Source organism: Rhea americana, unplaced genomic scaffold, assembly GCF_003343005.1.
Source record: "Rhea americana isolate MKP2758 unplaced genomic scaffold, rheAme1 scaffold_75, whole genome shotgun sequence".
Taxonomy (NCBI): domain Eukaryota; kingdom Metazoa; phylum Chordata; class Aves; order Rheiformes; family Rheidae; genus Rhea; species Rhea americana.
In genome coordinates, this window is record NW_028186923.1 from 3,039,877 (window position 1) to 3,059,373 (window position 19,497).

A 19,497-nucleotide genomic window follows, 5' to 3' on the forward strand; every position below is an offset into this window, starting at 1 on the left:
TTGCCCTTTTTGAAGACTGGAGTGACACTGGCTTTCTTCCAGTCCTCAGGCACCTCTCCTGTTCTCCAGGACCTTTCAAAGATGATGGAGAGCGGCCTGGCAATAACATCTGCCAGCTCCCTCACTGCTCATGGCATATACAAGGAATGTGCTCTTTTGATGTTGAAAATGTATGAGCATAGCTGAAAATCACTTTAATTTGTGAACAAATTTAGAGACGATGCTGCTTTTGTTTAATATTTTTTAAATCATTGATGGTTGAAGTTATTAGACTTGGTGGATTGAGAAGCACAGAACTTGTTCATTCTATGTTTGAGAATTAAGGATTTAGAAAGCAAATATGCAGAGTAGGTCAAAGAGCTAGGAATATAGTCTGCATCACTGTGGCCCTTTAAAAAGGCTCAGCATCGATATTTTTATACTAATACGATAACATAAGGGGGGGGTGTAGATGTGGATTTTTGTTTTGACTCTCCCTCAATTCAGTGAGAGAAAATGTGGTCCTTTAAAAACATACTAGAGTACTATTTTGAAATAYAAAATGCTGCATGTGCTGTGCGTGCATCCAAACATGGTGTAGTGCCTTTGAATTGTTTGAGGAAGGTGGTGCGTGTGCTTCACTTGGATTCTGTTTCATGTTTGTGTCCTTCCTGTGTGTGTTTCGGATAGAGGTTTTTCTCTTCTCTGAATGTTGAAGTGTACCATGACAGTGTAGCTTTTTCATGGAATCACAGAATCAGTAAAGTTGGAAGGGGCCTCTGGAGATCATCTCGTCCAACCTCCCTGCACAAGCAGGGTCACCTGCAGCATGGTAGACAGGGTTGCATCCAGGCGGGCCTTGAAGATCTCCAGAGAAGGAGACTCCACAACCTCTCTGGGCAGCCTGGTCCAGGGCTCCGTCACTCTCACAGGGAAGAAATTCCCCCTCACACTCAGGCGGAGCTTCCTGTGCTTCAGTTTCTGCCCATTGCCTCTTGTCCTGTCGCATGGGACAACTGAAAAGGGTTTGTCCCCATCCCCCTGACATCCTCCCTACAAGTACTTGTACACATTGATCAGATCCCCCCTCAGTCTTCTCGTCCCCAGGCTGAAGAGGCCCAGCTCTCGCAGCCGTTCCTCACAGGGCAGGTGCTTTGACCCCCCACTGGGGGTCCTTCCCTCCCTTCCTCCCCAAAGGCATGGTTACCTTTAGCTGTTTTGAATTAAATAATTTCCAGCTGTCYGTTTGTAACCTCTTATGCACATTCTCCTCTTACTATCTCAATAGCTGTCAACATCTTGTCTGTTTGAACCCCCCCTCCCCCCAAGGTATCCAGTGTTGTATTTTGTGTCTTGCGTTCTGATGATGATGTGTGAGAACTCTGGGAAGCTTCAGCTTATCCTTCCTCCCTCTGAGGATTACAACGCAGCTTGCCAAGCTTCTTCATTACCAAAGTGTAATGTGATATTAAGCCATCTGAATATAGCTGAATGAATGATCTGTACYATTGCTTTCCTGTTGACAGTTACAGGCGGTGCAACAAGAAGTTGATTATATTCGTAAGCGRTGTGTGTGTTGTTTCAGGAAATCTCGGTTGTGAATCCTGTGTTAGACTTTAATCACTATGGTTAAACCTCTTTTTCTTTCTCTCCTTTTCAGTACAGAGCAGTATTCAGAGGTTTCAAGAGAAGTTTTTTATCTTTGCTTTAACACCTCAGCAGGTCAGAGAAATTTGTATTTCCAGGTAAGTGGGAAGGGTGGCATTAGTGTAGATGACTTTTTGCAAAGCTTCAGGAGATTTTTTTTTTTGTTGTTTTTTTCGTATGGCTTGTTTTGTGTATGTATGCATCCCATAAGCTTTCAGGTGTGGAGGAGTAATCCTGACAGATGTTATATGGGGTAAGAGGCTCTTGTCATCTGGAACTAATCTGCATGGAAGTTATGTGCAGTTGGGGGCAATCCTGCACCAGTAGGGAGTTAAAAATTACTCAGTTTTAAATAATCATGGCTGTTTGGAGGGATGGTAAGCTTTTCTTCCCTGGATGTTTCCTGACTGGGAGAATGGAAGGCTGCTTTTTCCTCCTGTCCCAGGATTCATGTTATCATAAGAGCTATGGTGTGACCCAAAAGAATTCATGGGATTTGGTTCTTCCTGGTAGTGTCATAATTTATTGTGACTATAAACTCTTGATAGAGGATGATGACCCTAAAGTTCTGCTTAATTTGCAGTAGCTAAAATAGTAGAGGCRTTGCCTATAAGACTTGATAGCTTTATCTTAATTAAAAGAGGGGAGGAGAAGGAAGAACAGAAGTTTAGTGATATTGGGCCAGGCACGCCAGTTCTTTCTGTGTATGACTGGAATGTGAGATTTGCGGTCTAAAAGGGTATTTCTCTTTTCCTTTCTTTGTCACAGGGACTTCTTGCCAGGAGGCAGGAGAGATTACACAGTCCAAGTTCAGCTAAGGTATCTTCTTCCTAAGTGTTTTCTTATACTAAGAGTTTGGATTACATTAGTCAAGTTATATGTGAACTGTTTTAAATGTAATGACACTTGAAAATGACACATCTTCTTTTTGGGGATATAGGTTATGCCTAGCAGAGACAAGCTGCCCTCAAGAAGATAATTACCCTAATAGTTTGTGTATTAAAGTAAACGGGAAGCTGTTTCCGTTGCCGGTAAGCTTGTTTGTTTGCACTTGGTGACTRTTTGTCTTTTTCTTTCTTCCATGTGTAGTGTTAGCTTGCTTAAACTGTTAGCTCTCTTTCTATTGCTAATTCTCTAGTTGTTGCTGTTAAGTGTATGGTTTGTGCATTTGCTGTGCAAGTTGCTCATTACTAACATTAATCATGTTACAGTTGCTTAATTGTATTTTGGCCGCATGCAACAAACCTGATCTGTTGCAGTTAGGACAGAACAATATCAGAAGAAAACAGCGTCTGCATGGGGGATRCTCCTTGTAGAGCTGAGTTTGATTACTGAGTTTATTTGATGTGATTGACAGTTGCCTTTGCTATTTGGGCTATGTGGGTTCRTGTATTGGTTTGAGTCCCTCCTTGTTGTGAAGGAATAGTATTTACCTTTAGTGTGCGTGTTTGTTTGCTGTCCTGTATCTGTCTAGTTAGAGACGTATTCAGAGTGGAAAAATTAAGGAAACTTTTTTTTCTCTCTTGGGAGTGAAGTAACCTCAGTCTAAAGACCAAGAGTAAAGAACCTCTTGCTGTGACTGGTCTAGTTTGTATGAGAATACTCTCCTGAATATTGCAAAGATGCTGTGTTGCTCCAGATAAGCTCATTAAAGGGAACCATGATAGTTGAAGGCCCAGCCCACTGCAGCAAAAACGATTGGTATTTATATTCCATAAATTGCTGCAGCTGTCATGTCTGATTAAAGAAATGGCAGATCATTCATTCTTTCAAACATGAGATTGTCAGCAGTCCTCATACATCTGCTGCCTCCGTWTTCTGTGATAAAGCACGTACGGAAAGATTCCTGCTAGCAGCTATGTCACTTGTCATCTGGGGCGAGAACTGTTTTTAGAAGAATTCTTCAGCAGTTGCTGTCCACCACTTTTGGCCAGACAAAAGATCCAGAGGAAAACCTGTATTTTCTGACCTAGTGTGGCTTCTTGCCTTTGGAGTCGGCACAGTACTTCAAAAGAGGAAAGTAGCAGGCAACTTCAGAAATACTCACCTGGTGCTATGTGAAGATATTCCTAAGTACCCTTCTCAGAGCTAACAGTTCAGTGAAACCTCTAGGTTATCARCATACCTAGACTTTGAAATCAGTTGAAACAACAAAGTGTTAAAAACTGGAAGACMAAATTAGTTTCACGCTGAGATGTCTGACCTACTATTGAAAAAGGTGGCGTGGTATGTGTCCTGTGCTGGCCACTCCAAAGAAAAGCAATCTGCAAGAAGTTCCTGAGCAGGTTCCCGCAGAAGTCAAAGATCTCAAATTGACTCTACCAGAACAGTGGTCTTCCAAATTGTTTTTATTTATGTATTGTTAGACGGACRTGGTAACACATCCTATGTGCCCTGTGCAAGAGTTGCTGATGAAATAACATACATCAGTGATTGTCTGTTACTTCTGATTTTTATTTTCTGACTTGACTTCTTTTTCAGTAATTCTTTTTTGAAGTGTTAGGTTATGAATATGTGGGTTTTATTCTCTGGGTAAAATGATATGCATGTATACCTGTTTTTAAAAATACCTTTTCTAGGAGAGTTTCTGTCATAGAACAGCACTGTCTTMAACTAAACGAAATCTGGCAGTCTGTAGTACTCCTGTGCCAGGCATAGGGTTCTAATCTCTTGTTGACATCCTTCTGATAAGAGATAATTTTTTTTTTTTATAGAAGAAAATGGTTTTTTTCCTCTCAATGCACAGAGCTAAGTCTGTTGGTAAGAGGTGTAGGGAAAAGAACAGTATGTTGTGGTTAAAACGATAAAAATCTCTGCTTTGAAAACAAAAGATTTGACAGTGGCTCTTCATCATCCATCTCTGATTAGCAAACCTGCAAGAGGGGACTTCAGACTTTGTTTGAACTTACAATAGAATTTATCTCCAAGTTCCTGTTGGAGTGGCTTGTTCTTGTAATGACAGACACAGGACAAGATGAATAAGCTGCAGTTAYGCCAGGTGCTTTCTACGTAGCACAAGTACTTTCTGCTCATGATATGTGAGGGTGTAGGCTTGCCCGGAAGCAGAAGGGGCGCCAGATGGCTTCTGAATCAGGTTGTAAACATACAGAGGGAACAAGACTGCAGGGAGAACCTGTCCTGAGTGTGAAATTCTTCAACAAAGCCTAGAAAARGCTGTGCAAATAATACCTGGTTTATTTTGCTTCTGTCAACAGCAAAAAACAAACAAAAAAAMCCTATTACTCTTCTCTTAAATACAGCTGATACTTGAAGTGCAGCTCATCTTCAGGGAGCTGGCCAGAGYGCAGGTGATGGTTTGTTGCAGATGGTGCTAGCTATAGTTGATGCAAAGGCAAAGCAAAAGCCTTACAGTGGCATCTTTTATTTTAAATTAGCACTTGGGCTCCAAAATTCAAATAGTGACTGTATCTAAATAAGATGCGTAGCTCTTGGTATGAGATTGTGTTGTATCTCTTACATATATCACTGAATTTAACCCTTCATGACTTGCTGCATTGCCTATCGTGAAGGTTGTCCTTGTGGGCTTCTGATCTTTGAGGGGTGTGGGGTGGAGGGAGGACAAAACATCAACATTGCTTTTTGCTCTTATGGTATATTCACTTGTACCAAAACTGTGTTCTTTTCCATTGTTTCAGCATTTCTGTAGAATTACTTTTAGAACCCCAAATGCTGTGAAATTGTGGTTTGTTATTGTTTTGGACTGTCAAAGACTGAACTAAATACTGACTTTCAGTATCCAGTCTAGAGAACCTCTAGGCTTACTTGTTTTCCACAACTCTGCCTAAAGCCAGCAAGTCTCAGTTTCAGCAGGTTCCGGAGTACAGCGAGGAGAGTTGGTAACGCTTTCACTGCCCTTTCTTCCCACAGGGATATGCTCCACCGCCAAAAAATGGAATTGAACAGAAGAGGCCTGGACGCCCCTTGAACATAACATCTCTAGTTAGGTTGTCATCTGCAGTGCCAAACCAGATTTCCATTTCCTGGGCTTCTGAAATTGGAAAGGTAAACTGTATTCTGTGAATGTGGACAGTAGACTAAATAACCTCACCTGGTATTCCCTTTCTCCCCACTTCCTGATGTTGCTGGCAATGCATATGCCAATAAGTGTTTGTTAATAAGTGTATGAAGTCATTATGAATTCCAGGAAATAAAGTAAGCTCTAGAAGCGTGATAATTTACAGTTCATATGTAAAACTTCCCTGCAGTATTCACATGGAAGGGGAATATGGGTTCTTAGGTTCCTTTTAAGTGTAAAAGCTTTATAAGTAGGTTTGCCATTGGGGATTGCCTGAAATGTATGAACATGAATTGTGTGTGTTAAATACCCTGAAATCTTTTGAATCTTTTGGGGGAATAAATGGTACCAAACAGTTTGAGCATGACAAAGTAACAAAAAGGGAAGCTTGCTTTTTTTTTTTTTTTAATCTTGATGGTGTAGTAATATGAAAATAAGGTTATGTAGCCATATCTTCAAAGGCATGTTTCTCAACATCTATTGGAGCAGACTTTTTAAAAAAGGACCAGATGTGCCAAGGCTGTGGGAGTATGGCTGTATACACTTATTTTTGAATTTCCTATTTTCTAATCAAATGACAGTGAGTGATTTTACAAAACCAAATTTAACTTCCTATGAAGAACTGGTTAATAGATATTTCCATCTTCATTCTTTTGAAATCCTCCCCCCCCACACCCCCTGACAAAAATAACCTGAATTGATTAAAACTACACTTGCAAATGAACCAAACCCAAGTGGAACCTTCAGCTCAAAGCTCTTAAATGACAGGTTGCTGGGAGGATTTATTGGGCAGGTATCAGGCTGCTAGTGTCAGCTGGCCCAGGACTTGGTGGACCTTGGACATACTTGGTCAGACTTGTGCTTATGCTAGTGTTTGTAATAAAGAACGTGTTGCTCAGATATCCTATGTTGCCAACTGAGTACATTCCTCTGAGGTGTTGGATGACTTGAAAGGAAGAGCCAGCTCCTCAAGTGCAGATGAGGGGGGAAAATGGAGAGCTGAGGGGAAAAAGAAGACGAAAGCATGTTTATAATGCAATTTTAACCTTCATGGAAAGCTGCAGTGGGTGAAGTGCATGCTAGAGTTYAGGTGGCARGAGGTGGGGAGGGGGGTAGTGACCGAAACGGGATACCCATTGCTTTCTGGGGCCTGTAGATGAATTGCTTTTCGAAATGTAAAATTGATAATCAGAGTTTAAATGGAATTGGTCTTTAGAATGGCTGAAYGACTGCTTAGATGCTCCTCCCTCATGGTTTAATAAGGAGAGAAGGCAGGGAGGTGTGGTGGCTGCTGCTGCTTTTCTTTCTTTCTTTCTTCTTTTTTTGGTTAGGTTTAAGTAGTTCTTTGCAGCTGTTACTAAATAGTGGATTAGGCATTCTTCAGTCTGGCTACTTTTATCAGTCTTTCTGGACTCAATTATCAAAAGAGCTTTTGACTTTTAAAGTGAAAGGAAAGCTATATGAACTGGGCATATGTTTCAAAGTAAGACCGCAGCATGAACTTATTATGAGATCTATGTGTCATGTATGTATATATACATATGAACAAACAAGCTTTAAAAAACTGAGAAAGTTCAAAAAGGGAATGAAGGGCAGTGTTGACAGTCAAGCTCCTCTAAAACAGAGGAGGGGTAGAGATCTAAGTGATTGCCTGCCAATCATAAGGCACGAGAGCCTTGAAACAACCATGGTGGTGTGTGTGGTCTTAGCTTTTTCCTGCTGTCCTCATGCTCGCTCTCTCCTGCATCTGCCAAAATACATTCCYGTGCAAGCAAATAAGTTGGTGGTGGTCCCATCATTTCTCCTTGCCCTGAAAAGGGAGTTCTGTGGTTCAGAGTTGATGCCCCACTCTTACTCAGAGAGCACACGTAGCAAACCTTGACTCTTCGTTTAAATGAAGCCATTAAGCGGGGATAGTGCGGAGYGTCCCCAGGCTCCCCGGTGCAGGGCTCTTGCCATGTATTTGACTGSTTTCTAGGTGTGTCTGTAAAATGAAGTGCTTTGATACAACTGAGCAGTGAGCATTCAGCAGCAGATCCGTGTAGGCTGCTGTGGCAGTGGTCCTGCTTGCCTGAGAGGCCGCTCGCAGCTGGTTGGGCAAGTCAGGACTGTGCTGGTGGCAACACTTGAATGATCGAGCAAAGCTGCTGAGCAAAGGAGGCATAAATCCAGCAGAGTTGGTCAGGCTTGAGTCTAGACTTAATTCTCTAGGCAATAAATAGTGCAAGATATGACCCTCCTTTTAAAATAAAACAACCCTCCCCTTTTCCTACAGAATGGTTTCATGTGTGCATTAGTAACTGTATTTGCTGATCTAAGTAAGAGCTGCTTTTCCTACAGTGGCTAAGGAGCAGCATGGTGGTAGCTGTTCGTGTGCTTAAATTTTTGGGTGGTACCTAGATGTTAGAGTGTGTTGAAAAGCTCAAATTGTTTCTCAGTTAGATCACAACTGGAGCAAGACAATAATTGGACTTGGTTAGCAGAATGATTCTGGCAGAATGTTGGACTTTCACAGTAATGAGGTCACCTGGTAATACTATTCCAATACAGCTAGCAAGCAGGAAAACTGGCGCAGGTTTGTTTTTACTGTATGCTAGGACTCTTGTAAATATTGAGCTGTTGCTGTAGTTGGAAGTACTCTATTAAGTAACTTTTCATCTTTTTTTTTTTTTTTTTTTTGTAGAATTACTCCATGTCTGTGTATCTCGTTCGTCAGCTTACTTCAGCTATGCTTTTGCAGAGGTTAAAAATGAAAGGTATCAGAAACCCTGATCATTCCAGAGCACTAAGTAAGTCAAATCAATTTTCCTATCTATGTTTATTGAGGACAGGTGTAGCTCTTCAGAACTAGCAATATTCAGCAGACTTGCAGCAGTTTGGGGATGGGAGGGAGGAGAAAAGCCCCTGCCCAGAGCAGATCAGAGGTTCCCTTGCTGTTGCTGAGCTGTTTCGCACTGATTCACTGTGCCTACTACTGCAGGGACCTACACCTAGAGGCTACGCTGAGGTGTTCTCACAGGAACGCCGGGACACCATTTGCTGTGGAGGGCACAGCAAAAGATGTCCTAAATATCCGTATTATCTTCACTTGCATATGATGCTGTTATTCCTGTCTTTGTACCACTACCCTTTTATTTATCTCCTTGTATGTATGGATGAGTCTGCTCTACCAACCATGGCTCTTACTGTATTTGCCATGCATCAAAATACTCTTATGACATGCCATGTTTGGTGGTTGCCTGGAAATAGTGAARTTACTGTTAACTTGGTATTTGCTATGAACAAGTTTCTTAGATGCTTAATTTTTTAGGTAGATGGAAACATTTGTATACTGGGGAATCAAAAATAGCATTTTAAATAATGGAGATTGTGTGTAACTTCTTAATTTATTTTAACAGTTAAAGAAAAACTAACTGCAGATCCTGATAGTGAGATTGCCACAACCAGTCTGCGAGTATCTCTGATGTGTCCTGTAAGTAAGGCTGGAAATTTAGTATACAGATCTATGTTTCCATCTTCAGTTTAGAACTGGGCTGACTTCAAAAGGCCCTGCTTTTCTAACTGTTAAATGGGTTTTGTTTATATACTGCTTCTTAAATATAAAATATGGGGGAGAAGGGTGCATGTACAAGCACCTGATTGTAGCAGCATTCAACCAACTGTGATTTAGAACTATGAATGCCTCAACTTCAGTGCAGTCAGAATCAAGTTGCTATGTACATGTGTACTGAGATTTTTTTAAAAAAAAAACAGTAATTGGGCAGTACTGAGGCACTGAGACTATCTGGATAGGGTAATGGATTAATTGAAGGGCACAGTGAGAAATAAAATTTAGATCTTTTATACTACCAACTATTGTAAAGGAAATTAAACTGATCAACTTGCAACAAGGAAAGGCTGCCTTGATTTCTCTTCCCAGGTAGAAACTGGTTTTACATTTGTGACTGGTCTGTTGTGACTGGTCTGTTATGTCATGTGTTTAAAATAGTTGCAATGCCAGTCTGTCAAAATTTAACTGGAGCTCACAAAAAAAACTTTAAAAWATTTGGCTAAAAGGAAATGATAAAGTGGGTGCTGCTGTAGCTTAGTAGCAAAAATAAAATCCTAGAAATAATATGAATACCATACTAGTGCAGGCTGCGGCAGTCTGCTTTGAAATGTTGCTGGTGGATCTTGACTCCTTAGTAAAAACTTTGAGGGCTGCTTTAATTGTTCCTCAGAGTGCCCTGTGTGYTTCGGTAGGGTGGGTGGGCAGGCATAGACCTGTACGCTGGGCACCTCAGTGGTGAGATGAGACTTAACCTCCCCGAGGGCATCTGGCTTCATTGCTTAGCCACCAGGGCCTACTTAGCTTTCTGCTGTTTTGATGCTCTTTTAATACATCTTCTGCAGCTGGGGAAGATGAGACTGACAATCCCGTGCCGGGCTGTTACTTGYACACACCTGCAATGTTTTGATGCTGCTCTTTATCTTCAAATGAATGAAAAGAAGCCTACCTGGATTTGTCCCGTCTGTGACAAAAAGGCAGCTTATGAGAGCCTAATATTAGATGGGTAAGAGACTGGGTCTGCTGATTACAGAATTACTTTTGTGAATTTTTTTCCACGGTGTACTTGATAGTTACTGTTGAGACTTGAGATTTAGCAATTTCTAACTATTTTCTTCCTCAAAATATGTTAGGCTGGAAGGAACCATTAGAATCCTTTAGTTRCTGTGTAACAAAGTAGGTAAACTCATGTCCTAAGTGCATCATTAAGCTTTTGACATACAACCTGTCTCCTTTGGACAAATCTAAATATGACATCTAGGGATGAGATAGTATCCCCTTTACACAAACCTATTACTATTAAGCCTTTGGACTTAAGTTTTAACTCAAACCATGTCAAACTTGATTTAACAGCTGATGACTTCTGCTTGTGTACAGAAGTCTATGAATTGCAATAATGTTTGAGCTGAATATGGGTAGATTGTGATGTTTAGATTTATGCCCATGGACTTCTGCAAAGACTGTAATTGGAGCCCTTCAGGTAGGGGGAACTAGGAGGAGAGTAAATGCTGTGGTTCAAAGTTCCTTGTAATCAGCTTTTCAGCTGTTTGTTTTTCACTTAGCAGAAGACTGGAATCAAAATCAAAGCAACTTAACTTTTATTTTTCAGACTCTTTATGGAAATCCTAAATGAATGTTCAGATGTAGATGAAATTAAATTCCAAGAAGATGGTTCATGGTGTCCTATGAGGCCTAAGAAAGAAGCTGTGAAAGTCTCAAGTCCACAGTGCACCAAGATAGAAAGTATGTGCATCTGGGTACTGGTTGCAAACCCACAAAAAAGCTTGATGTCTTGGAGACTTCATTGAAGCTAGGATAATGTGTATGGATAACACTTTGCAGAGTGTGTGTGTGTGTGTGTGTTAACAATTCTCACCCTTTCATTTAAACTAAAAAGGGGGGGTCCTATGTTTAAAAGTGTGCTTGTGTGTGTGGTTTTTGGTTTTTTTATAACGTTTGCTTTTTAAAAATTCTAAAACATTTAAAACTTTTTAAATTTWAAAAAAAATTATTTTTTAAAAAGTTTTTTTTTAAGGTCCTTAAATTGATGAGTGAAAATTAAAGCTTGTGCTTACTGCTCTTAACATGACACTGCTGCTAGTAAAACTGTTTCTGGACCCTGACATCCTCTGTAGTGGCCAGGAAGATTAGCTAAAATGGGTTTTAAGAGATTGATTCTGTTGTGAATTGAAACTGTTGCTGTCAACAGCCTTTAAGCAATAATAACATTTTACTTTCTTCTTAGGTTCCAGTGTTGTTAGCAAGCCATGTGCTGTGACAGTGGCCAATGAAGTAAGCAAGAAGAAAGTTGACGTTATTGACTTGACAATAGAAAGCTCCTCTGATGAAGAGGAAGATCCTCCTGCCAAAAGGAAGTGCATATTTATGTCTGAAACACAAGGAAGCCCAACCAAAGGGTTTGTCAATTTTAAAGTTAGTTGTTATTCTGTAATGTCTCAGATAAACTGATGTGTATACCAATGGACTTGCAGTCTCTCTTTGGGATCCAGGTTCACATTTACRGAGGAGAATTTTTAGGCCTCTCTGTGCAGAAGGTTGTATTGATACAGTACCTTTGTACAGGCAAAACATTATTAAATAGTTTTACATCTCTCAAAAGGCTTGCGCTGTTGCTGTGTTTGCAGGAATGTTTTCCCTAGAAAAGGAAACAGATTAAGTTGATAGACAGTATTCTCTTGAGGAAAGCTGATTATCCCTAGTGCAGAAGCCTTACACATTCTTGCTAAGTTAATGTCTTAAAGGCTTTTCCACAGTCTGTAATAGCCTTTGTCATCTGCTCTGGCTGCCAGGAACTAGGCTGTGCTGCATGTTGCATCCATCTTGTCAGTCTTGGAAGGGAGGCATGCTGCTGTTTTGAATCAAAACATGAGTTTTTCTTCATCTTCCTGTAAACACTGGAGTGTCTTGGCTGTGGTTATTGGTCAGTTCTGTACCACTTTCCAAGTCCTCTGTGAGCAACTTCATCTTTGTAGTCGAGTCTGACTCCAGGACTCTGACTCCTCTAGGGCTGACTAGCTTTACTGTTGTGCCTTCCTCTGTCCCAGTTCCGTGCAACGTGGCTAGTTGCTGCTTGTGGCTTCCCGTAAAGTTGTTGCTGTTACCCCACAGGGGTAAGAGAGCTTGCCGGGTGCGCAGCCAACACAGCAAGGAGAGAAGAGGGCTTGTTRGGCTTGCTAGCAGTCATAGATCCACAAGGGATTCCAGGTGTCAGTGATTAGTAATGGCTTGCTGGTTAGTCCTGCTTGCATGTGTGAGATGTSTGTCTGTCTGTCAGCATAGTGGCTTGTGTCTCTTTACGAAAATAACAAACCTTCCGTTCTGCCACCTGTTGAAGTGGTGAGCAGGTACGCTGCATCTGTAGTCCACAGGAATGTATGGTCTTTGGCAAGCAAATAGTTGGTGGTCTTCAACAATTTTCAGCAGTGATACCTGAGGTGCTGTTGCTTGTTGTGAGGACTGTGGAGAAGTCCTTCTGCAAGAGACTTTCTCTTTTTTATAAAACAAAATAGCTACAAATGCATCTGTTACTGAAGTTTCAGAAGGCACCAGAACTGACTTCCATAATCCTGCTCCTGTGTTTGTGAGAGATGGCTATATGCAACTATAATTGTAGAAGAACTGAGTTTTCTTGTGTAGCTGTTACTGATGTATCCTTTTCTTACTGTTTGAGTGTGAACATGGCTTGTTTTTCTTCTTCAAATGTAAGCCTAAGACAGGCTTTTGGTGAACAGCTCATCTCCTGTAAACAATCTTGCCTGAATACTAGGCTTTGCAAAATTGTGGGGTGTCTTCCTGTAGGCAGAAGCTACATAGACCGAAYTGCTTGGGAAAGGATGGTCCAAAATGCAGGTTTTGAAATTAGAAGTAGCCAAATGCATCAGTGCAGCAGTCTGGGAAGAAAGATGTGATAAAACTCACTGCTGGTGGGCTGAAGGGTGGGCTGAAGGGAGGGACACTAGACATCTGGGAGCAGGACCGCTTGGGTGGTTTTCACCTGAGTTGGGAATTGATGAAAGACTTATGTAAATGGCTGGGTGCCTGAATGCCTAGGATGTATTCTTCAACAGTGCTACTAAACATCAGTCAAGGTAGGGAAACAGAAGGGTTTGACTGGCATTCCRGTGTGCTCTTAGAAAGCTGACCTTCAGCCTGAGTTTGGAGTTTAAGTAGCAACAAGTTTGATACTTAATTTTGGTAATCTGTGCTCCAGGGGCTGAGTAATGGTCAGTTGCCTCCTTGGTGTGACAGGTTAGCACTGAGGAACAGTGGAGAACTTTAAACGAGTGCCCTCGTCCTGGCTCTGGCTAACAGCCCATCCCTCCCAGGGTACTCTACAAATACCACTTCTGTTCCTGGATGGTAGTGTTATAGATGACTCCAGCACTGTACTTTGTTTTAATGCCAACTTGCTCTTATGTCACAGCTGCTGTTGAGAGCCAAGATACGGTCATGTTATAATGAAGACTGTTATCAAAGAGGAAATTAGAGTGGAGTACTGTGTAGTGAGTAGCCACACTATAGTTGTGTTGTAATATAGTGACTTTGTGAATGAGAGTGCACAGTGGTGCATAATTTCTCTTCTGTAACTAACGGCCAGGTTGTTTGTAATTTCCCATGCTGTTTGAAACAGGGTTCTCATGTATCAGCCATCTACTGTAAGAGTGCCCAGTGTGACAACGGTTGATGCTGCTGCTATTCCTCCTTCATTAACAGACTACCCAGTACCATTCCATCATCCACCAATATCCAGTATTTCATCGGACTTGCCAGGTAGGTGGTGACTATTTTTAATGCATATTCCCACAGCCTTATTAGTTTGTGGGGTGGGTAAAAATTGAAGAATTAACTCTTTTAACGGAACACGAATGTAACAAGTACTAGACTAAAGCAATGTCTAGATAAATCTAGTAAAGACAAGTTATCCAGCTCTTTTCAGTCTCAGATTGCTCTTCAAAACTCTGGTGTCAAAAACACTGCTTCTGGGCTATACCCTCAAATCGGCATTTTGGTTATGGCGGCCAGAAATGCTTTCTGCTGTAGTCAGTTAAGACTTTTTATGAACATCTGATTGTTATATGTCATAAACTTGAGGGAGAGTAGTTCCTTATTTTTGTTATAGAACTGGCACTAACTCATCCAGACCCTAGATAGAGAGAAATTCTGCTAGCTGATTCTATTGGTGGACTCTGTCTAGACTGTATGAAAAAGCTTAAGGTGAGCTACAATATGTAAGCTGACCTCTATTGACTTTCTTTACCTAGACATACCCTAAATGCCTATGATGTATTCTTCAACACTGCTGCTAAATATCAGACAAAAGGTGGGGATACTGATTATTTTCTACCCTGGCTCCTTCAAAAGAACATTGTAGATAGGGACTCTGGGGTTTTCCACGAGCTTTAATGAGCCCAGAGCCTAGGAAATGGTGACTTTAGCAACAGGCATCAGACTGGACCTCGTGTAGTTCCCTTGCCCTGTTCTATTGCCTGTCTCCATTTCTCCTCAGCAACACTTCTGGCCTCTCTTCTCATTTTTCAGCATCAGTTTGGCTATGAGATGGGTATCATTCCCTTCATTTCTCTGCCCTCTTTATTTCTATTTCTGCTCCCTCCCTCCACTTCTTCCTTGTCAAGAAACCCATTGTCTTCCCAAATTGGACAGCAGAGTAACCTGAAGCAAATGAAATTTAGAACCATTTTGCTCATCTCCATTATCTGAAGTCCTAGAATGTCATAGAAGGAGCTGTGAATTGTGTAAAAACAGCTGAGTTTAAATATCCCTTAAAAATTTCCTCTTACGGAGGAGGAGATATGCTGCTGTCCAGAACAGATTTGACAGTGAGGGGAGAGGGAGGGAGTAGGTTTATCGCTTTCCTGTTGACATGGCAAACAAGGCCAAGATTTAGAAACAAAGCAAAGGCTATGATTTCTCATTATCTTCATATTTTTAAACATCATGCCCTAAATGCTTACACGTTAATGGTGTATAATATGGACACTAGCTGTCACTGCTCTCGGAGGATATACCTTGAACTACTTGTAGTTTCCTCTTCTTCATTCCTTTTATTTGTCTAGACACAAAACGGGGATGATATTAGAAATGTTTCCTTATTGGCTGCCCATGGGTGGAGGAAGAGACCTGCTGCTTGTTTTTGGACTTGTGCATGTTGTGACTTTACTTCATTCCAGCATCTTTAATGTGATGACACTCTTCATGTCCCAGTTTGGCCAAGTCAGGTACAATATGCAGTGAAACTTGCATTATGAACCAACAGCTCCAACTGGCAACCTCCATCTAAGCAACCATATTGAACCACCCTGCAATATCCTGTGAATAATACATCATTATGTCATTTTCATTCTTAAAAAGAGCCACTTGTACTAGATAACTCTTTTGCTGCTGCCTGAAGTAGTCCTTGAGAGTGGTGTGACAGTGATATACTTCATTTGGAAACTATAACAATTGCAAAATTTATTCTACAACAACAAAGTTCCTTAAAATTTTATCACCATTAAATGAATAGAAAAAAAAATGCATCAATTATCTTTTTTTCCCTCTAGGTCTGGATTTTCTTTCATTAATCCCAGTTGATTCACAGGTATGTTTCTGAACTGCAGTGGGGCTTAATTTTTAAATGTTTTTCACAATGTGCTGTCTTAAGTAACTGTCAGGATGCCATCACTATCCATATCACGTTTGCAATCTACTTGGTTTGACTTAACCACAGAGCAGAACATCATACATTTCTGCAAATACAGTTGGTAATAGAGTAAGGATGAATTCAGGGAAGATATACTTCATATTCACGATAATAAATCCAGGCACAAGAACTAAAGCAAATACTTGCATAGCACTGACTTGGATACAACCATCATGACCTTTGTGCTCTTCTRTTGTGCATCTGAAGGCCAGGCTTTGGATTATATGGAAATTTCCTAAGTCAAAAGTAACTAATTGGTGCCTCTCCTGTCCTGGAAACACAAACTTTAAATTACAAAGTTAGGRAAAATGACTCTTACTGTAACTAGATTCTCACGGAGAGAGGCCTTAATGAAAGGGAAATATCAGCTCCATAACGAAGACGACAGGATCCAAAGCTGACCTTGTATTTCCTCTCTGGGTCTATCACTAGAAAACAGGAGTAATGGGACTTCACTGTAGCTGTCCAAGGGGGAATACCAGAAATCTATTCATAGAGAGACATCAGAAGGTCATGCAGTGCTACAACATGTCCTTACTGGACAGTTCGAACAGTTCAGGCTCTGTTCCAAACATACAGGATTCCAAACATATGTATTCTACAGTTGGAATCCCCACAGTAAGAGAAATTAAGATTTATTTAACTATGGGGGGGGGAGGGGAGTCTTTAAATAATAGTCACTTCCTCTGTATGCTTGGCAACCTTTCAGTTTCTGAATACTTGTGGTGTTCAGCTTTACTTTGAAAAGGCTTGTCTTCCATCTGGGGAAATTTAAATTACTTAAAAAAAAAAAAACAAAAAACAAAAAAAAAACAAAAAACTTAATCAGACTTGCAGTTCATTTGTTTAAGTGTTTAGAGGTCTGCATGCAATGTTGCTGGCAGTGACGCATGCTGTGAAAGTGGTGACTAGTACAGCTGCTGGCATTTCAGAGGAGGAAGTTACTCTGATCTCTGAACTAGCAAAGAGTATTCTGTTACCTTTCAGGATGAAAGGAGCCTGAAATACATAATTGTGCCCTACAACAATGAGGAGTGTGAACAGTCCACAAATGCTTTTATTAATTGTGGTCATGATGGTATTTCCTTATGTGCCAGTAAATGCTGAAGCTAACCACTTACTAGAAAATGGGGAAGATAAGCAAGAAGGGTTGCAACTACCATCTCTGCTTGCTTCCTTGCTAGTTTGCGGAACTCTGGTTCATACCATGCATGTTTTAATGACATTCTGCTAGTAACTTGTTTTGTGCTTGTTGTAGGGAAGATGTATCTTCAGAGCATACATTTCCCTTGTGCAGTTAGTCTCTTCATTCTTCATTGTTTGTTTCAAGCAGTACTGTCCTCCTATGTTTTTGGATAGTCTCACCTCAACCTTAACAAGCAGCACGCCTGGCAGCATCATCACATCAACCAGTCACCACGAGAGCAGCACTCACGTTAGCTCCTCGAGCAGGAGCGAGACTGGAGTTATAACCAGCAGCGGAGGCAGCGCTCCCGACATCATCTCACTGGACTGAAACAAGCGGCAGCATGGGACTCCAGGAGAAATAGCACAGCTGCTTGTGTCTCGAACTGCAATGTCTTGGAAGTTATTCCAATATTTATTGAAAAGATTTGCCTTCTGGAAAGTGGAGTAAATTCATTTACACTAAGAACAAAAGTGATTAGAATTTTTTTTCTTGCTCATTAAGTAGCTGGTAGAGAAGAGGCCCTTTCAGAACCTGTTTTTACCCTTTTGGCTTGTTCTGGGAAAACTGATGTTTTTGTTGCTGGATGGAGTCCAAAAATGGTTTTTAATTTTGTTGTCAGAACAGCAATAATGTAAAAAACCACTTTTTTAAAAATTAAGATAAGGCACTTAACTACTCTAGAACAGCCTGGACAGAGGTGCATAAGTGTATGCGTTGGTGAATCTTTAATACTTTCAGTGGGGGCCTGTAATAAACTTCATTTAAGACAATGAAGCTTTCTGAAATAGCCATGTGTTTTATACTTTTCTTGTTCCCTCCTGACCTGGAAGGTATGGGAAGCCTCTGTAAAGGTGTTGGCTTTCTTCCTGATTTCATGTTCACAAAGGCACCAAAATCCTAAACTGATTCTTCCTCTTAATGTTCTTGGGGCTGGGAAGGGGACAACCTATCTATGCAAACCCTGCATTATACAAAGTGTGTACTGTCACTCCAGAACTATGATGCTTCNAAAAAAAAAAAAACCCTCCATACCCTGTCTCTGCACCACTGAGCTCTAGTTGACTTTCTCACCTGACARCTTTTCAGAGGTGATAAGAACTGCTTGGATTATAGAATTTTTGTTGTCCTTGCTGTAAGTGCCAGCCTACATTTGATGATAAACGGAAGTGCATGCTCTGTAGGGCAGCTGTAAGGAAACAAAGTCTCCCTCTCTCTCATACTCTGTCCAGTGCAGAATTGTTTTCTAGGGTGCTTTGCCCATGGCTTCCATCACTTCAGTAGCTGCAGTGTCCTGTTTGGGAATACTGCAGTTGGACTTGTTGTAGTGGGGACTTGTCTTTTTGGAAGACAACTGCTGTAGGTGCATGCTCTTCTCACCTAACTAGAACTACATGTTTAGGGTTTTGCAACACACTGTTCTGTATTACACAGCCATCTAATCGTGGCTTTTCTAGTCASACCGACTCTGCTGCTTTGTTCTGTGTATGCAGTGTTTCCCCACACATGCATGCGCACACTTCTAGGGATAACCTCCTCAGTGCCATATGTGCAAGAGGTCAGACCAGGAAAATCAAATCACTTGCACAGAGCTGGAGTAACAGTTTGTCTATATATGTTGACACAGCAACTTTTCCAAGTGTTGTGTTTCTGTTRAGTAACTGTATTTCAAATTATTCTTTTCCCTAGTTACCACCTTTCAGTTTTCTCCAATCTTCTGTTCCTTTTCTTTAGTTCTTTAGTCTGAGATATTTGGTGCTTTTTGTCTTCTGTTACAGTATTTGAACTAAATACATGGAGAAGAAATATTGAAGCAGGATGTACTGTATGTTGTCTGCCCTGTACTCCCATCCTGAATGCTGCATTTCTGTTCCTCAGTGCTTGTCTTCAATTCACGTTGGTCTTATTACTGCACCTACCCTTTGTTCTCCTTTCCTCCTCTATTACTTTTTTCTACCTGTTAAAATGATCAGGGTTTTTTCAGCATGATTTATTCTTAATAAAGCCATGCTACTCATGAGTTTTTCTGCCTAAGGGCCTGCAGCTGATCAGTGCTTTCTGCATCACAACTGTACAGTTACCTGAATAGTAAGAGTGCTGAGAGGTTCAAAAGCCATTCTAAATAAAGTGTTTAAAACTGGTATCTGTTACTGAAGATGCTGTTTGTACCACTAATCAGAATCTGACACAGGCAATTGCTAAATTGCCTGAAGGGATGGAACGGTCTCACATGTAAGTCAGAAAAGTTTTATTATTTTTTTAAAGCACTTGTCCTGAAAAAGTAAAACAGTCCTGGTAGTAAGATTTCAACCATATTTTATAAGMAGCAAGTTAACTACTGTGCCATGCTCCTGGTTACTTATCAAGCTTAAAGTATGGGC

At 40.9% G+C, this 19,497-nt stretch overlaps 1 protein-coding gene across 3 annotated transcripts in view; it reads left to right on the plus strand.

Annotated features, from left to right (window-relative positions):
* Window positions 1–19,257, plus strand: part of PIAS2 (protein inhibitor of activated STAT 2) — a 31,927-nt gene extending 12,670 nt beyond the window's left edge. For 2 of the 3 annotated variants that reach the window (XM_085322188.1, XM_085322189.1), the window contains 12 exons: window positions 1,640–1,724; window positions 2,395–2,445; window positions 2,567–2,657; window positions 5,515–5,649; window positions 8,346–8,451; window positions 9,061–9,134; window positions 10,055–10,215; window positions 10,819–10,952; window positions 11,455–11,626; window positions 13,861–14,000; window positions 15,791–15,828; window positions 17,264–19,257. In XM_085322188.1, coding sequence (XP_085178314.1) covers window positions 1,640–1,724; window positions 2,395–2,445; window positions 2,567–2,657; window positions 5,515–5,649; window positions 8,346–8,451; window positions 9,061–9,134; window positions 10,055–10,215; window positions 10,819–10,952; window positions 11,455–11,626; window positions 13,861–14,000; window positions 15,791–15,828; window positions 17,264–17,446 — 1,370 coding nt within the window. In that variant the 3' untranslated portion in view covers window positions 17,447–19,257. The remainder of the gene's footprint in view (window positions 1–1,639; window positions 1,725–2,394; window positions 2,446–2,566; window positions 2,658–5,514; window positions 5,650–8,345; window positions 8,452–9,060; window positions 9,135–10,054; window positions 10,216–10,818; window positions 10,953–11,454; window positions 11,627–13,860; window positions 14,001–15,790; window positions 15,829–17,263) is intronic. The other variant, XM_085322190.1, reaches the window with a different exon arrangement.
* Window positions 19,258–19,497: the final 240 nt, after the last annotated feature.